Below are 19,058 nucleotides of genomic sequence, written 5' to 3'. Positions count from 1 at the left end.
TTTCTTTTCCTTCCTGATAGGTGGAGTTTCAACTGTTCCAGACTCATGGCACCCCCAAACCCACCACAGTTCCTGCCTCTGAGGCCTGGATCAGCCATCTCTTTTCCAATCATATTTCTCCACCACCCCTGTGTGTTGAAATTCTTCCTGCCTTTGAAGACCAGCTCTGTATTGGATGAAGCCAGTCGTCAGCCTCCTGCCTCTAAGCTGCACTGCTTGTAAGTGCCATCCAATGTCCTCTTAGTACACCACCCTGAGAAATAGTAGCGTGTGATGGTGACAGGTATAGACTCTGGAGCCAGACATCCAAGGTTCTGATCTTGGCTCTAGCATTTGCTTTGTGTGACTGGAAATAATTACTTACTTCTTTGTGCCCAGTCTCTTTATCTGTGTGATGGGAATGATGAAAACAGTATTTATGTAGTACAGAACCTATCACAAAATAAGCCTCAGTAAGTGTGAGCTGGTTCTCTTACTGCCCACCTGAATCCTTGAACAAGACCACAAACTTGGCTAAGGTGCTCCCACAGCATATGGATGCTCGGCATGCATTCTATGACATCCAACACAGTTTCAAAAAAAACGAAAAGAAAACTTCCAGTTAGGGTTACACTCAAGTTCCTGCTCCATGCTAAACACAGAGCAATGACAGAGAAAACATAAAAGAGCATGGCACTACAATCATTATGAACCACCCCTCCAATACTGGCAAAATAAATCAGAGAGAAATTCTCTAGTTGTTTTTTAATTATTTTTTCATTCTTTCAAACATTTACTGAGCACCTGCAGGCAATATTTGAGGCCTGGGAATATGGATGAGATGTAGTAATCAGGTAAGAAACTCACTTTATTAAAAAAGAGAGCAATTGTTAGATTCTATAATATATATATATATGAAATAACTCTTGCAAGAGAAAGTATGTAAAATGTTTACATGGCCAATGGTGTTTAGGAATATTTTCTGTGATAAGCTTTGTTGGTAGAAATAGAACATGTTAAATCTGTAGAATCAGAATTAGAAATGCCTGCATTGGCAAAATCATGGTTCAGCCAGCAGAACTAGAGACAAGTTTATGTTACAAAAAGACCATGTGGTTTTTAGATAAGGGTGACTACGATGGAGTTTAAAAGTCTGAGCAAAGATCATATAGTGGAGGTTTGAGCCATCAGTAAAAGGACTTCTTAGGTCCTGAGCTCAAGAACTTCTAGGTCACAGACTTTGCCTTGGTGGATCTCCCACTGGCTCGGAGACAACCTGGATAAATAAATGAAGAAAGCAAGAATTCATGTTGCCCTGCCCTCCTCCTCCCTGCCCCAATGACAGCATGGTGGGAAGCCCAGGCCCAGTCTCCTGAGGGCTTTATTGGTCCTGGGTTGGTAGTAATTGTGGCACCCAATGACTTGAGTGCTCTTCAGCTCTTGCTACCACAGATGGGCAAGTAGCCCAAAGTGATTAAGCATAGGAAATCAACAGACATGTCAGCACAACATATGTCCTTTCCCTTCAAAAACCTACAGTGCAATGAATGCAGAGACTCCTGACCCTTCGAAGGACCAGCGAGAAAATATTAAGGGGAGTGAATATAGGGGGATTTGGTATATAAAACCACTTTTTCTTTAACTAAATCAATAGGATTTTGGGTACTTGATTACCAAAATCTTTACAAGGAACAATATGTTCTCTGCAGAAAAAGCTAAAGAACAAGGTAAACTATTACCACATCAAATAATGTCTTATCAAATCAACCTGCATCCAAAGTATCACACGACACTAGTGAGTAATGCTGTGTTTCAGCCAACACTTCAGCTCACATTAGCACATCAGTTGTAGTTCTTGGGCAATAGTTTTGGTATTCCAAATAAGTTGAGATCATAATCTTTTTGTTGTTGTTTCCTGCCAGGCAAAGAAGTGGTTTCGCCCTCAGCCTTTTCCAGACCACCGAAAGATAACAAGACACTAAAGCAACCTGACCCTCCCCATGTGCAACTCCTGCCAACTCAAAATCTCCTCAAACAATAGCCTAAACAAAACCAGTATTCCAGGAGATGAGGTTTATATGAGATCCAACACCTCTGCCTGAGAATGAGTCATAAAACCACTAGCACTCTATTCCCCAGCATTACGCCATCTAGCCCCAACTGGGTTGAACCACGCAAAATGAAAAAGAAATCAGGAACACACTGAACTTAAAACCTCAAGTACACTTTAAATCCTGTTTTAAATTCATTTAAATTAACAGAGATCAGGCTACTTCTTTATTCAAGCTGGGCTATTCTTACCGCTTTAATTCCAAAAGTAGTCAGCCACATTTTTCCACTAAAAAGTAAAAAAATACCCTGACAGAAGAACATTCTAAAACTCAGTAGAGAATATGGAAACAGCTTACAATAAACTTTGCCTTCTAGAATAACTAATGGAGGAAATTACCCAGTTATTTGGCCATGGGAAACAACTAATTGTATATTTTTACGTATTTTGCAGGTCACAAATTAAAAGCACACTTTTTATTTTCTAGCATAGCATTTTTCCAAAGTGTTTAAAAAGAACACCAGTGCAGCAAGACAAAAGCAAATTAAATGGGCTTGAGGAACTTCCCCTTCCTGGGAATGACTGACATACACTTGCATATTAAGGAGTCTGAGGAGTCCTATAGTAAACTCTGTGGAATCCAGCATTTTCCCAAATTCATTTGGCCCTGCAGCCCTTTTTCTCTCATAGGACTTTATCAACATCCTACAAAATGGCTGTTCTGCAGAGCCCATTTTGGGAAAGATTCCTCTAGAAAAGGGATCAATGAAATGGTTTTAGAGCTGAAAGTCTGGAGTCGGCCAGGTTCAAATAACAGCTTCAACACTTATTAGCTGTGGGACACTGGGCAAGCTTCTAAGTGCCACCCGTCTGTCAGCTCCTCCAGGTAAAATGGGCAAAATAATAGAACCTACCTCCCAGGCATGGGTCTTTTCACATGACTGGAAGAATCTTCTGAGAGCTTCACATGGCCTGTTCCTTTTTGTCATGCAAGTCTCAGTTCACAATATCACCCCCTGCAAGAGGCCTTCCCTGATCACCCAATAATCAAGTTGGCCCCACCCAGGTCACTAGTTCTTCATCCTCTTGTTTTCTTCATGATGCTTCTCTGTTTAACTGTTAAATTACATTTCACCCCGACAGAATACAAGCACAATGAAGTCAAACTTTATTAGTTACTACTGCTTTATCCCCAAACAGATCCTCATTAAATGCTCATTGAATGGATGGATAAATGAATGAATGAGGTGGTTGTGAGAGTTAAATAGGAATCAACGTAAAGCATTCTTCAAAGCGACTGACACATAAGCATCCATCCATATGCTGATATGAAAACTTTCAACGAATGATGACTGGTTGAGGAACTCATAATTCTTGCACTATTTAACTTGCCTCTTCATGATGTATTGTGGGAAAACATTTCCCGGCATTTATTCAGAGATGTGGTGAATGGGCTTTACGGATGGGGTGACAGAGGTGTAGGCCCTGGGGGTAGCATTTGCTGATTTCTGTGGTGTAAATACTCCCACCAAGACTAATTTCAAGTTATCAATGGTTTAAAAGCAGGCTCACAAAATTCCTGAAAATGTAGCAAATGGCTTTCAGAAGCCAGAATAATCCTTCTCTTGGGGAAGGTCCTTTCAGAGCTCCAAGTCTTGTTTGTTAAGTTTAAAATGAGATTTTTTTTATATAGAGACACCTTTTCTACATGCTCCCTTCTTGGTAAGCAAAGAAAAAGGCAATCCACTGACTTTTATCTGATACTCAAGGAAACTAGCTGGATGTGTTGGGCTACATTTTCTGTACCACTCTCTGTGGGCTCTTTTACTGATGTTTAAGACTTTGAACATGACCTATTTCCATGCCAGACCACTGGGAGGACAAGCTAATCTCATAAAACACAAATTGAACTGTGTTTAGATTCATTTAAATGGAGGCATCCACACAGTAGCAAGGCACCATCTACTTAGTGCTACCAATGAGCAGAATTCAATAACAGAAAGGGAATGACTCTACCCTGACCACAAGACCCCAACATGGAGTCAAGGTCAATGCTGCAGATAGAGGTTTCTCTGGCATCACTGCCCTGCTGTACATGCAACATGACCCCTTAGCACCCAAAATAAAGCAGCAGCTTTTTTTTTTCAACTATGGTGATCTCCTAGCTATAGTTCTAAGATAACAAAACCAAAATTTCAAAATCCAGTCATTCTATGTGCAAGGGATTACATGCCAGCAGTTATTGCTCCTCTTCTGTGGAGTAAGGCAGGAAGAGATTAGTTTCTGCTCCACTGTATTAGCTATTTATTGCTGTGTAACAAATTATCCCCAAATTCAGCAGCTTAAAACAACACACATTTATTATATCACAGTTTCTGGGGATCAGGGATCCAGGCATAGCTTAGCTGGGTCCTTTGCTTCATAGTCTTTCACAAAGCTGCAGTCAAGGTGTCAGCCCAGGGCCTGTCATCTTATCTGAAAGTTGCACTGGGAAAAGATCCACTTCCAACCTCACAAAATAGTTGTTGTCAATTTTCAGTTCTTTGTGGCTGTTTGAGTGAGGGTCTCAGTTCCTCACTGCATGTTGACTAGAGGCTACTCTCAGTCCTCACCACATGGGCGTCTCTCCATAGCAGCTTGCTTCATCAAAGCAGCGAGGTGAGAGCACAAAAAAGTTGGCTAACAAGATGGAAATAAGTCTTATGTAATCTAATCATAGAAGTCACAATGGCATCCTATTTCTTTCACCATATTCTATTGTTTAGTCACTAGGTTCAGCCTATACTCAAGGATGTGGATTTACACAAATGCATGAATTCCAAGAGGTACAAATCATTGGGGGCCATCTTAGAAGCCTGCCCATGACATTCATTCTTCCCATTCCATTATGGATGGGAAGACCCAGGCCCAACAAAACATCTCTTTAAGCATCTCAATACAAAACCAAGTCATGTGGTTTCCCAAGCATGTTGCTAATGTCTCATGAAAATAAAACAAGGGAGAATAGGTAAGGGGGACATTAAGTCTGAAGACACAAAAGTCTGCTCAAATGTTTTAAACAAATATACTCTACATCAGAGAAAACTCCCAGGAGTATCTGCATTAGCAAGCCCCATCATGGATGCCATGTATTCTGAACAACCAAACCAGTAACTCACAAGAACTGCCCATCCAGGGTGCCTGGGTGGCTCAGTTGGTTGAGCATCCAACTTCAGCTCAGGTCATGATTTCACAGCTCATGAGCTCAAGCCCTGCATTGGGCTCTGTGCTAACAGCTCAGAGCCTGGAGCCTGCTTCAGATTCTCTTTCTCTCTCTCTCTCTCTCTCTCTCTCTCTCTCTCTCTGCCCCTTCCCTGTTCACTTGCATGCATGCACGCGCGCACTCTCTCTCTCTCTCTCTCCCAAAAATAAATAAACATTAAAAAATAAAATAAAATAAAAAACAAGAACTGCCCATCCAAAAAGGTATATGACGCCAAAAATCTAGTTTGGCCTGAATGTAAATATCTTTTGGAATTTTTATTTATTGCTATAGCATATTTTTAATATACTTAATGCCATGTTATTGCTTCCTATTTTCTGTGAAATCTGTGTCTCCCATAGCATTTTGCCTACACGGTACTTTTGAGATCCATATCCACCATAGTGGCAAGAAACCGTTATAAAAATTTCAAGCCTTGGCTATCACCCACATTTTGTATAAGCTCTACCCAACTACATATCCTCAGATATCTGTGCATCCCAACATTCAAGAGTGGTGGCAGGCCAGAGAGGCTGCCTCTGAAGGACTTCAAATGATTTTAATCCACTAAGTATAAAATGCATACTCAGAAAACCTGGAACAGCTTGTCTTAGACAAAAGAAAATGCAGACAAAGATGGTCTTAAACCTAAATGTTCAAAACTGGTCTGCACATTTTACCATTCTTCCTGGAAAGATCTATATGCTTTACTTTCTACAAATGTTACCCCAATTCAGCTATGAAAATATGTAAGTTCATTGTTTTGCTAATCACCTATTTCTTTTCCTCCTTTAGAGAGATGATATTTGATAACCATCTAAACCCTGAAACTATGGCCATCTGTGGGAAAGTAGTTGTAAGCCACCTTAGAATTGGCATGTGCTGCACATACTTGGATCCCGAATACGTGTCGAGTAACAATGGAACATATGTATGGTGAGCAGAGAGAAGAACTAATGCAAAATTCTAGTTTAAAGGTGATAAGCAGATAGGAAGACTATAAAACAGATGCCAGGAAATTTTGTTAAGGCTGCAGATATCTTCCAACCTGTGAAAATAACTTGGTAACATGTTTTCACTTGTAAAATATGGCTTTGAGGAAATAGAGTGAATATCCTTACCTCTCTAAGATGTATGTTTTCCTTTTCTTTCTGATCTAAAATCACTTCCAAGTGGCTGACTTGAGACTCAGCCTCTGCCATCCGCCGTGTCCGCTCATTGTCATCCTCAAGACTTTTAGAAGGCAAACCTTTACTTTGCAACATCTCGAGAAGCTTTTTAATAGACTCGTCTCGGGCGTTGAGGGTCTGTTTCTGTGTTTCAATTCTCAACTCCATTTCCTCCAAGGTCTTCCTTAAAAGGAACAGCTCCTTAGCTTGTCTGTCATGCTCAGCTTGGAGCCGCCGGAAGTTCTCTTCAGTCAGCTCAATGGTGAAGTGCTCGGCTCCACGGTTGCCACTCTCTTGCTGTAGGAGGTGATTGAGGTCTCTCTGGGTTCGAAGCTCATCCTGAAGGGCTTGGATTGTCAACTGCAGGTGCTGTGATAGAAAGATGGAGCAGGAGAGGAGAAAGAAGGGGACAAAGTCAATGGAAATGCCAAGTGCTTTTTGCTGCTACCACACTATGAAGATGGAATGTTAATCACGAGGTCTAGAGGGCCAGCCGTGAAGTCCTCCAGGGTGACTTCAGAAGCATGGGACAGCACATGGAGAGGGGGAAATTAATTCAATGATGCTTTCTGAATGTCTTAGGAGAAGAGAAATGTACACATACACAGAAACAGTATATTAGTGTCAGTCACAGGGAAATTATACATCTAAAGAGATTGAACTGAGTAAGTGGAAAGGGTTAGAAGGGAAAGTCTCACAAACACACCTTCTTTATGCCCGCAATGCTCCAGACTCAGTATTCCCTGTTTCCTAAGGTGTTCTTTATTCTACTATCCATTATTTTCCATCAGAAATGCATTTCCATTTAAAAAATGAAAATAATAGCATCCACTACAAGTAGACACAAACAAGGACTTTATTTTTTACAAATAAAGCTGTGAACAGGTTTAGTAAACAGGATTACTGCATCTGCAAGCAAAAGGGAACAAATGCAGACAGGGACAGACACAAACACACAAGGAGGTGAGGCTGTGCAGAGCAAAACAAACAAGCTGCAAACAGTGGACCAACCTTGGTTCTTCGGGCATCCAGTAACTGAACAGCATGGGAAATGGAAAACAAAAATGAAGCAAAAAATCAACACAAAGAAAAGTTCAGTGCAAGCAAAGGATATTTAACAGAAAGAATCAACATAAAGTACCTTCACGGAGAAAAAAAAAGAAAAAAAGAAAAACAACTGCTAATCACAGCAAAGACCCATAATCTACACAAAATCTATAGCACTGCTGTTTGATAAATGTGATCAAAGGAAAGAAAAAAAGAAGAAGAAGAAAAAGTTAGGTCAATTCCACCTTTTGTTTTCCTAAGTCTCTCTGACCTAGGAACCCAAAGTCTTTGGTATATTACCAGGGAAGAAAGCAAAACATTCCACAAGTACCCACATATTATTCCAGGTCACTATTTTAACCAAAATCAGAGTGAAAACACCAGAGAAACAAAATAGTTACTGGTTATAAGAAAATAAACAGTTGCTTGACAACAGTTGGTAAATTCTGTAACACCTTCCCAATAGAGCCAACCCCCAGGCTGGTCAGAATAGGCAGCCATAAGCCTGAAGGCATTTTCGTCCTAGGAACAAACCAGGATGCTTCCAAAACAGCAGTTCCTCATTCAATCACCAAATACACACTCCTACCTGTAGACCAGATACAAAGTTAGGGGAGGGAAAACAAAATGAGCACAAAATGAAAAAGTGGGCAGAGGACCTGAATAAACATTTTTCTAAAGAAGACATACAGATGGTCAACAGGCATATGAAAAGATGCTCAACATCACTAATCATCAGGAAAATGCAAATTAAGACCACAATGAGATATCACTTCACATCAGTCAGAGTGGTTATTATCAAAAAGTAAAGAAATAACAAGTGTTGGCAAGGTCGTGGAAAAAAAAGGGAACCCTAAGTACTATTGGTGGGAATGTAAATTGGTGCAACCACTATGGAAAACAGTACGGAGATTTATCAAAAAGTTAAAAACAAAAATAGAACTGCCATCTGATCCAGTGATTCCACTACTGAATATTTACCCAAAGAAAAAAAAAATACTAATTCAAAAGATATATTCAACCTTATGTTTACTGCAGCATTACTTATAATAGCCAAATATTGAAGTAACCTAAGTGTCCATCGATAGATAAACAGATAAAGAAAATATGTGTGTGTGTATACATACACACTCAACCATACAGAAGAATGAGACCTTGTAATTTGTGACAACATGGATGGACATAAAGGGTATTATGCTAAGTAAAATGAGTCAGAGAAAAACAAAACCATATGATTTCACTTATACACGGAATCTAAAAAATAAAACAATGAACAAACAGAAACAGTCTCATAAATACAAAGAACAAACTGGTGGTTGACAAGGGAAGGAGTATAGGGGTGATAGGTGAAATAGGTGAGGGGATTAAGAAGTACAAACTTCTAATTATAAAATAAGTCACAGAGATGAAAGTACAGCACAGAGAAAATAGTCAGTATTGTAATAACATTGCATGGTGACAGATGAGAAAATAAAAAAAAAAGAAACCCTATACTTTTAAGCCAGTCATTTCCCTTCCTCCTTCCTATCCCCAGGCCCTGGAAACCTCTAGTTTACTTTCTGTCTCTATGTATTTACCTAGTCTGGATATTCATATCCATGGAAGTATGCAATACATTGCTTTTTCACGTAGCATGCTTTCAAGGCTCATCCATGTTATAGCACATATCCATACTTAATTCATTTTACAGGTGAATATTATTCCATTATAGAACCATACCACATTGCATTATCCATTCATCAGTTGATTCATATACAAATATCCATAGTAGCCAAAAAGTAGAAACAATTTATATGTCAATCACCTGATGAATGAATAAATAAAATGCAGTATATCCACACAATGGAGTATTATTTAGCCATACAAATCAATGAAGTACTGATACACATTGTATCACTATAGCATAGATAAACCTTAAAAACATTATGCCATGTGAAAGAAGCCAGTCACAAGAAACCACATGTAGTAGGATTCCATTGATATGAAATATCCAGAATAAGCAAATCTGCAGACAGAAAATAAATTGGTGACTGACAAGGTGGCTGGAGTAGGGGGAATGGAGGGTGACTACTACAGGGTATGGGATTTCTTTTGGGGGTGATGAAAATTTTCTGGAAGTAGATAGTGGTGTTGATTGTACAACTTTGTGAATATACTAAAAACCAATGAATTTTACATGTTAGAGGTGGGAATTGTATGCTACGTAAATTGTATCTCAATAAATCTGCCACAAAGAAACATGAGGTAAGATTATAAGGTAATATAACCTCCCTCCACCAGCTCCCCATCCCAAAATCACATCAAAACAAAGTCCACGGGAGTATTGACAGCCTTCAGCCCAGTAATGTGACTGCTGCCAAACCTCTTGGGAACAGACAGTGCAACTGTCAAGTCTTTTAAATATTCTTGATGATGGCAAATATTTTCTTTGATGAAGTATAATTAACATATAGTATCCCATCAGTTGCAGGTGTATGTAATAGTTATTTCATATTTTTGTACATTACAAAAATGATCCCATAAGTCTAGTTACCATCTGTCACCATACAAAGTTATTACAATATTATTGACTATATTCCCTATGCTGTACATTGTATCCCTGTGACTCATTTATTTTATAACTAGAAGTTTGTACTTCTTAATCCTCTGCACCTACTTCACCTGCTTCCACCAACACTGATCCACTCTGGTAGCCAAGAATCTGTTTCCTGTATCTAAGAGTCTGTTTCTGTTTTGTTTGTTCATTTGTCTCGTTTTTCAGATTCCACATATAAGTGAAATCATAAAATATTTGGCTTTCTCTGACTTATTTCATTCAGCATAATACCCTCTAGATCCATCCATGTTGTCACAAATGGCAAGATCTCATTCTTTTTTTTATGGCTGAGTAATATTTCAGTGTGAGATATAAACACACACACACCTTATCCATTCATCTATTATGGACACTTAGGTTGCTTCCAATATCTTGGCTATTGTAAATAATTCTGCCATAAACATAGGAGTGCATATATCTCTTCTAATCGGTGTTTTTGTTTTCTTCAGATAAATACCCATAAGCGGAATTACTGGATCATATGGTAGTTCATAGTTCTCTTTAATTTCTTGAGGAGCCTCCATACTATTCTCCATAGTGGTTGCACCAATTTACATCCCACCAACAGAGTAGAAGGGTTCCCTTTTCTCGATATCCTCAACAACACTTGTTATTTTGTGTCTTTTTGATAATAGCCAGTCTAATTGGTGTGAGGTGATATTTCAATGTGGTTTTGATTTGCATTTCTCTGATGATTAGTGATGTTAAGCATCTTTTCCTGTGCCTGTTTACTATCTGTATGTCTTCTTTAGAAAAATGTTTATTCATGTCCTCTGCCTATTTTTTAATCAGATTGTTTTTTCTACTAAGTTATAGAAGTTATTTATATATACTGATATTAACCCCCTATCAGATAGATATATGATTTGCAAGTATCTTCTCCCATTCCGTAGGTCACCTTTTCATTTTGTTGATGGTCTCCTTTGCTGTGCAAAAGCTTTTTACTGTGATGTAATCCCATTTATCTTAGCTTTTACTGCCCTTGCCTGAGGAGACATATCCAGAAAAATACTGCTAAGACTGATGTCAAAGAACTTATCGCCTATGTTTTCTTCTAAGAGTTTTATGATTTCAGGCCTTACATTCAAGTCTTTAATCCATTTTGAATTTATTTTTTACATGGTCTAAGATAGTGGTCCAGTTTCATTCTTTTGCATGTAGCTGTCCAGTTTTCCCAATACCATTTATTGAACAGTCTGTCTTTTTCCCATTTTATATTCTTGCCTCCTTTGTCATAGATTAGTTGACTATATATGTGTGGGTTTATTTCTTGATTCTATTCTATTTCATTAATCTGTGTGTCTGTTTCCATGTCAGTACCATATTGTTTTGATTACTATAGCTTTGCAGTATAGCTTGAAATCAGTGAGTGTCATACCTCCAGCTTTGTTCTTTATCAGGATTGTTTTGACTATTTGGGATCTTTTGTGGTTTCACACAAATTTTAGGATTCTTTGTTCTAGCTCTGTGAAAAATGACATTAATATTGTGATGGGGATTGCACAGAATGTGTAGATTGCTTTGAGTATGGACATTTTAACAATATTAATTTAGCAATATTAATTCTTCCAACCCATGAGCATGGTATATCTTTCCATTTGCTGGTGCCACCTGAAATATCTTTCATCGATGTCTTAAATTTTCAGAGTACAGAACTTTCACCCCTTGCTTAAACTTATTTGTAAGTATTTTATTCTTTTTGATACAATTATAAATGGAATTGTTCTCTGAATTTCTCTTTCTGATAGTTTATTATTAGTGTATAGAAAAGCAACTGATTTCTGTATGCTAGTTTTGTATCCTGCAACTTTACTGAATTCATTTATTAGTTCTAGTAGTTTTGTTTTGTTTTGTTTTTTGGTGGAGTCTTTAGAGTTTTCTATATATAATACCATGTCATCTGCAAATAGTGAAACGGTTTTATTTCCTCCTTACCAATTTGGATGCCTTTTAATTTTTTTCTTACCTAATTACTGGGGCTAGGAGTACTAATAACATGTTGAATAAAAGCAGCAAGAATGGACATACTTATATAAGTCCTGACAATTGTTTTATTTCTCTTTTGCAATGAAAGTACCTGACTTAAGCTTTGATTACCAAGGCATCCACTTCAAAGAGGCATCCACTTCAATGATGGCTATCTCAAATAAAGGCATTGCCAACCACACAACTAGATAAAAAGCCATACTGCCTCCTCCAACTGAGGCTCCTTTGTTTTAGAGATCTTGATTGATTTCAGTAACTGAACATTTGAGCTACTTGTTTTTTCTCTTCCAACACTTTAAATCTCCCCTCTTAGGTTTTAAATTCACCAATAAAGAATGAGCCCACAAAACCCTAGGTACCCTCCTCCCTTGACCCCAATAAAAGGAGAACCTCAGGCCGATGTACTCTCTACCCATGAGCTCACTGTATGCCCCCAGTGGTGCTGTTCAATTTCCAGGTCTTTTAAGTAATATGCCTTCAAAGTTTCTTGCTGATTATTGCTCAAGGGCATCTTGCAATCACAGTAAGAACCACAAGGCCAATACAACCACAGTACTAGTTATTGATAGACTGAGACCAGCACAAAACAGATTTATGAGATGATCTAAGTTTTTGGAAACAAACATGATGAATTGGGATGATGAGACTGGAAATCATCTTTTCTGAGAGTGACCAAAACTAAGACTGGTTTTCTTATGTGGTTCATAGACTAGCCAGAAAGGAATTCCAAGGAAAAATTGCCAAAATGCTTTGAGTGGAGACAGCCACATTGGAAGACAACTCTGTAAGGGGTCTACCCCTTTGGATGGGCAAGTTGCCCATCATCCTGATCCTTTGTTTCCACACCTGCAAAATGGGGATAAACATAATGCTTAATTTACAGAGTTCCTGTGAGGAATAACTAAGGTAATGCATCAAGTGCCAAGTTTGAGAGCAAAGGAAGGGAAGAAGTTTGATAGAAAGGAAGAAAAGAAGGTAAGAAAGTAGAAGAGAAGAATGAGAGGGAGGGAGGAAAAAAGGAGACAGAAATGGAGGGAAAATTGATTTATTTATCCATTCAACAAACATTTACCTGGTATCTCCCTTATACTCAAGAAAGGAAGAAGGAAGGAAGGAAGGAATGGAGGAAGGGAAAATGGAAGGGAGGGGAGGGGGAAAACAAACGGTCCATGCTCATAGTCCATGCAGACAAGTAAACCCGTAGTAGCTCCAATATGTTATGAGGTTATGACAGAAGTCATAGCCAGGTGGCTAGAAATTCAGAGAGGATGTAACCCAGGCTAGAGACATGTGAGAAAATACCCCAAACAAAGAGCCACCACTGAGCTGGATCTTGAAGAACAATTGAGAGTCAGCCCCATGAAGAAATATGGAAAGAGAAGAGAAAGTATAAAAGCCCAGAGGCAAAGACACACCAGACCTATTAAGGAATAGTAATAGCAAAAATCTGGATAGCAATTACCACATGCCACACATAGTTCTAAGCTTTTTTTAACCCTCACAACCACCCTGTGAAGTAGCCATTGTTTTAGATCTCCATTAAAGGGATGAGAAAATGGAGATGCAAAGTGGTTAAGAAACTTGCTCCAGGTCATCCTCCTAGGTGATGTTCATCAAGGCTATCTGACACCAACTCCCTTACTCAAACCACTATACCATGTAGCCTCTGAATTGGCACAAATGCTTCAGGATGCTGGAGAAAGACAGAAAGACAGAAAGACAGAAAGAAAGAAAGAAAGAAAGAAAGAAAGAGAGAAAGAAAATAATGTAGGGTGGAGGCAAGAGTTGTGAGAGCAGACAGGCAGGCAATTAATGACAGTTTACAGCAAATCTTCAAATTTAAAGTTAGCCATCGTAACCAGCCTGTTCCTCATTCAGAGGTTATCATGATAGATGCTTTCAGGTGCATATTTATTAATAAGAAAATTTTTTTTCCAGGTAGCCTCTTTCTCAATTAAATGACTTCAGCATGATCACACAATCTGATAATCAACCAAATTTAGTGTTCAAAACTTTCTCAAATCCATGTCATTTAATTTTCTTTCTCTTTAAAAAAAATTTTTTAATGTTTATTTTATTTTTCAGAGAGAGAGAGAGAGAGAAAGTGTGAGCAGGGGAGGGGCAGAGAGAGAAGGAGACAGAGAATCTGAAGCAGGCTCCAGGCTCCCAACTGTCAGTACAGAGCCTGACATGGGGCTCAAACCCACCAACTGTGATATCATGACCTGAGCCAAAGTGGGACACTTAACTGACTGAGCCACCCAGGCACCCCGTCATTCTCTTTTAAAATATTTAAAATTAAGCAGAATTCTCCTTGTTCCTAAAAAGGAATTCTTGAACAAAAGGCATGTACCTTACAGTCTTGATCATCTTTCCGCATCATATACTGGAGAATGGGAAGGGGAACTGAAGCAACTTCTCTCTCTGTCTCTCTCTATCCTCCCTCACTGTTCTACTTTTAAGAAATTCAAATCAATCAAGTTTCAAAATTCATTTGCCAGATAGTCATTTCTAGCTAGATATTTAACATAGGCAATTTGTATTTTAAAATACAAAGACAGCACTTTTAATAATCCACTGAAAAGAATATCCTGTGTCTCAGTTTCCTCATTTGTAAAAGGGGGAGAGTAATGGGTGCCTGGGTGGTTCAGTCGGTTAAGCATCCAACTTTTGATCTCAGTTCAGGTCGTGATCTCATGGTTTGTGGGATCAAGCCCCATGTCTGTGCTATCAGCACAGAGCCTGCTTGAAATTCTCTCTCTCCCTCTCTCTCTACCTCTCTCTTTCTCTCTCTCTCTCTCTAATATAAATAAATAAACATTTTTAAAAGGGGGGAAGAGTAATAATTCCTAATACATAGAGTTATTGTGAAAATTAAGAGTTAATACATATAAAGCTGTAGAAAGTACCAAGTACAGAGTAATCACATCAGTCAGGATAGGCTAGGATATGCTGCCCTCACACCAGCAACAAAAACCCATATTCTGAAAGACACAATCTACTTGACACACTGATGACAAGGAATCAGAACTCTTATAGCTCAAAGAGACCTTAAAGATTAGCCTGTTAACCTCATTTTACAAACGAAAAAATCATATCACGCAGGTTAAAGGGCAGGCCCAAAAGAACAATCACATTGCCAAAGCCAGAATCTGTTTCTGGGAGCATGGAAGCTTGGTTTCTGGAATCCTGAACTCCATCATGGTATGTATTCTAGTAATGCTAAGAGCAGAACAAAAGGGGGTGGCTCTCTAACAGCTTAGGAAACAGTAGTCATGTCTTAAACAGAGTGGATGAGAGATAACCTAAATCATTTCACTTACTCCCTGGGCCCCATCCAATAGTTAAATAGCATGGGACATCCAAGGACAATTTACTGAGACCTCCTTTCTAAGTCTTCAGAATTGGACTGTGAGCTAATTAAAATTAGCTATTAGAGGACAAGCTCTAGAAAAACTAGCTCTAGAAGATCAGACACAGTATAAGCGAAATCTCTGGCAAAGCCAAAGGCACCTTCTCTAAGGGCCAAAAGGTAAGAAAAACAAAGCACAGTTTTTAATTCTGCCCTTCCAGATTATTCAATTCCTTCAGACTGAATCACCTCCCCCTTCTCAACCATGAAAGCACATTTCTTTTAAGGCAATTGCCCAAACCCTACTGGATCAATAATCAAGAGCATTCATTTCAGCTTGATACCTTTATCAGGTACCTACCTACAAACCAGCAATCTGTAAGGTTGTATTCTAGGGCCTTCTCTTTGAAATCTGCCAGTTATCTTTGTGCTTTCAACTTCCCACAGCCTCAACCACTCTTCTGTGGCTTCCATTCCACTGCATATCTGGAGAGGGAAGCCCTTCCAATGTCCACCTTCATTAGGACGAAACATCACCAGGTGATCTGACCTCATGCCTGGGTCCTAGTCAAACTGCTGTCAACTGAGAACTTATGGCACAAGTGGAACAGGTGACAAAACCGCTAATTCCCTTTAAGAACAAAAATGAGTCTGTGACTAGATGGGCATTCAAAAAGCTGTTTACTCCCTACCCTAATTCGGGGATCATTCTCCAGTTGTTTTCAAAGTATCAAAGCTCAAAAGGCAAACTCCCTTCTCCATAGCCTGCCAGTGAGGACACCACTAAGAGAAGCAAAGCAGGTATCACAATGGCATCCAGGCTACTCTTTACAGTCACTCGGCTAAGAGTGCAAATAGAATGCATTATGTTTATCCTGATATCCAGATACCTTCAACCCAGTTTTTTTTAACCTTCCCTCCCCCCACCCCCAAACTTAATTGCATACTTTGAAATCTGCCCTGGAGGTGCCTGGGTGGCTCAGTCGGTTGAGCGTCCCATTTCAGCTCAGGTCATGGTCTCACGGTTCATGAGTTACAGCCCCACATCAGGTTCTCTGCTGTCAGCACAGAGCCCACTTTGGATCCTCTGTCTCCCTCGCTCTCTCTGTCCCTCCCTGGCTCATGTTCTCCCTCCCTCCCTCTCTCTCTCTTTCTCTCTCTCTCTCTCCCCCCACCTCTCAAAAATAAAAAAATAGACATTAAAAAAAAAAGAAAAAAGAAATCTTCCCTGGATAGTAAAGACTAGCCCCATTTCCAGTCCACAAAAGGGGAAAAAAAAGTTTAAAATCATTTGTCTGTCCTTTAAACATAGGTAAACAGACTGCAAGTGTAATAAGATTAGCCTGTTCAATTGATTCCAAGTCTCAGACAATAAAAGAGGTCATAACAACTTCTGTTTCTGGCATTACACCAGGCTATGTTTTCTGATAAGCCCTCCCACTACACAACAGCTAAATAAAACCAAATATATCTTTTAAAGCATTGCTGTGCTTACAAGAAAGTAAGGAAAATCTCTAAGAAAGAGAAAGATTAAGAGAAAGAAAGTGAGCTTTTCAGGGGCAGGTTCTGGGCCAAATTTGTATTATACTCCCAAATCCAGCACATAATAGGTATTCAATAAATAATGAAATATGGGCAGAAAGATGAGAGGAGCAGAAGGGAAATTGTCTCACCAGATGGTCGGCACAGCGGAACACTGTGAGAGAGAATAGGTTGCCATTCCTCTTTGCTTTACTGTACTTAGACTAGGGGTGGGAGAGTGTGGGGCCAGTAGGGAGGGAGAGGGTATCCTCGACCTCAGATTACTCTGTCCTGTTCTCTCCTCCAAAACTCAAAATGCCTCACGTCCACCAACTCACTCATCTGACAAGACTGCTCTGATGCTGCCAGCACTATGTCCACTTCACAAGAGGATAAATTGGACTGGCTTAAGGGATTTGACTGCAATCACATTGTTAGCAGATATGGGCCAGTGTCTAAAACTGAGGTTTTCTCCAGCCAATTCTAAAGTTGCCCTGCTATAAAAAATATAGAGAACTTCATTTTGCACAACTCTTATAAGCTCTTATAAGTCACCTAATCTTGGGGGGAAAAAGTGAACAATAAAAATATAAGAAACTAAGCCGTACTTGAGTTTATATGGAAAAGGGGGGAAAAGATACTTTGCCTTAGCCAACATTCAGGAGAATAACTTCCAATAGCTACTGGAGTCAGAATTTAATCCATATTTCAGCATGTCTAAAATACAAAAAGGTAAATAGAATGAAAATATAATTATATATGTATGATGTGCATGGAACACACAACTATTTAAATAAGGACTAGCCAGATGTTTAGAATCTACTCTGTCTTATCCCCAAACATGGAAAATATGAGTTCCTGGCAAATTTGAAAAAATTCGTGACCTTAAGCTCTTTTCCACACTATGGGGAAAAAACAAAACAAAACAAAATGATAAAGTTTTGTGCTATAAAGCAGTTTAGGGTTTCATTGCTATGAAAACCGTCTCTGAGCTATATAAAAATATGAATTGGCCTATACCCAAAAGTCTTGAACTTTTTTTTAATAAATCCATACGCCTTCTCAAGCAAGGGCTTAACATAACTTTCAAAGAAAACAGAATCTCTTTGCAGACAACTTGGCCTGCTCTGCTTCTCCTGTGACTTTATTTTCCTATTTATCATTTTTGAGTTTGTCTCTAATCAAATTTTAAGGGCAGGTTGTCTGATCCCCTTTTCCATAATCCCATGTGCAAGATGTACAGCCCTCCTCGTGGCTCCAACCCTTCCACGGACCACGTCATGTATGTGAAAAGACAAACAGCAGACGCTGGCTAAAAACATGTGGCCCCAGTGTGCTATGGAAGAGCTGCTCTGCTGAGAAAGGATTAAAAAAATTAATATTTAGACATATGGTCCTAGGCTTTCTCTTTTAGGGAAGAACAAGCACACATAACTAATAAAGAATATTGATAGGTGATTTTTAAAAGCACCAAAGCACCATGATCCTGGGATCCTCACACAGATACACTGTCACTGATAACTGCAGAAAACACTTTGGTTGATAACATGTGACATTTTGCCAAGATTCATAACACTAAGAACAATATATATGGAAAAGCCCTCTTGGCAGCTGCTTTTGTAAGCAAGGAGTTCTGGTTCTCATTACAGACCAATACTGTAAGATGGCATAGTACTGGAATATTGTGCTGAGCTGAGAGTTAAGGACTTAAGTTCTAATTCTGGCTTTGCTGCTAACAAATTATATCATGTGGGGAAAATCACTAAACTTGTCTAGGACTCCAAGAACAGTGATGATGAACTGGGTTTTGAATCCTGGATCTACCTATTATAACCTATGCTGCCTTGGACAAATCACTTAAGTACTTTGAGCATTGAATTATTCATCCATAAAAAAGAAACAATAATTGTAACTAAGGTACAAGGTTCACACAAAGACCACATGAGATGTTCATCACATTAAGTGAACAGGTTCCCATAAAGCATAAAGCACCGGGCCTGGCACATAATGGACCCAGTAAATGTTCACTGTTACTGGTTGACACAGTGGTGGTGGCTAGAGGCCTGGAATTAAAATTTCTCTCCTTCCTCCTCCCATTTGAGCAGGGAAAAGACATA

General features: G+C 39.1%; 1 protein-coding gene across 7 annotated transcripts in view; it reads right to left on the bottom strand.

Moving 5' to 3' along the window:
- The window catches only part of ERC2 (ELKS/RAB6-interacting/CAST family member 2), a 915,804-nt gene that overhangs the window by 741,901 nt on the left and 154,845 nt on the right, over positions 1–19,058 (bottom strand). For 4 of the 7 annotated variants that reach the window (XM_053219212.1, XM_027039014.2, XM_053219214.1 and 1 more), the window contains exon 3: positions 6,392–6,808. In XM_053219212.1, coding sequence (XP_053075187.1) covers positions 6,392–6,808 — 417 coding nt within the window. Of the gene's footprint in view, positions 1–6,391; positions 6,809–7,450; positions 7,475–19,058 lie in introns of all 7 variants that reach the window. The other 3 variants (XM_053219211.1, XM_027039010.2, XM_053219213.1) reach the window with 1 other exon arrangement.

This window comes from Acinonyx jubatus, chromosome A2 (genome assembly GCF_027475565.1).
Source record: "Acinonyx jubatus isolate Ajub_Pintada_27869175 chromosome A2, VMU_Ajub_asm_v1.0, whole genome shotgun sequence".
Lineage (NCBI taxonomy): Eukaryota > Metazoa > Chordata > Mammalia > Carnivora > Felidae > Acinonyx > Acinonyx jubatus.
The sequence above is the reverse complement of the archived record's forward strand: the minus strand, read 5'-3'. Positions and strand labels throughout refer to the sequence as shown.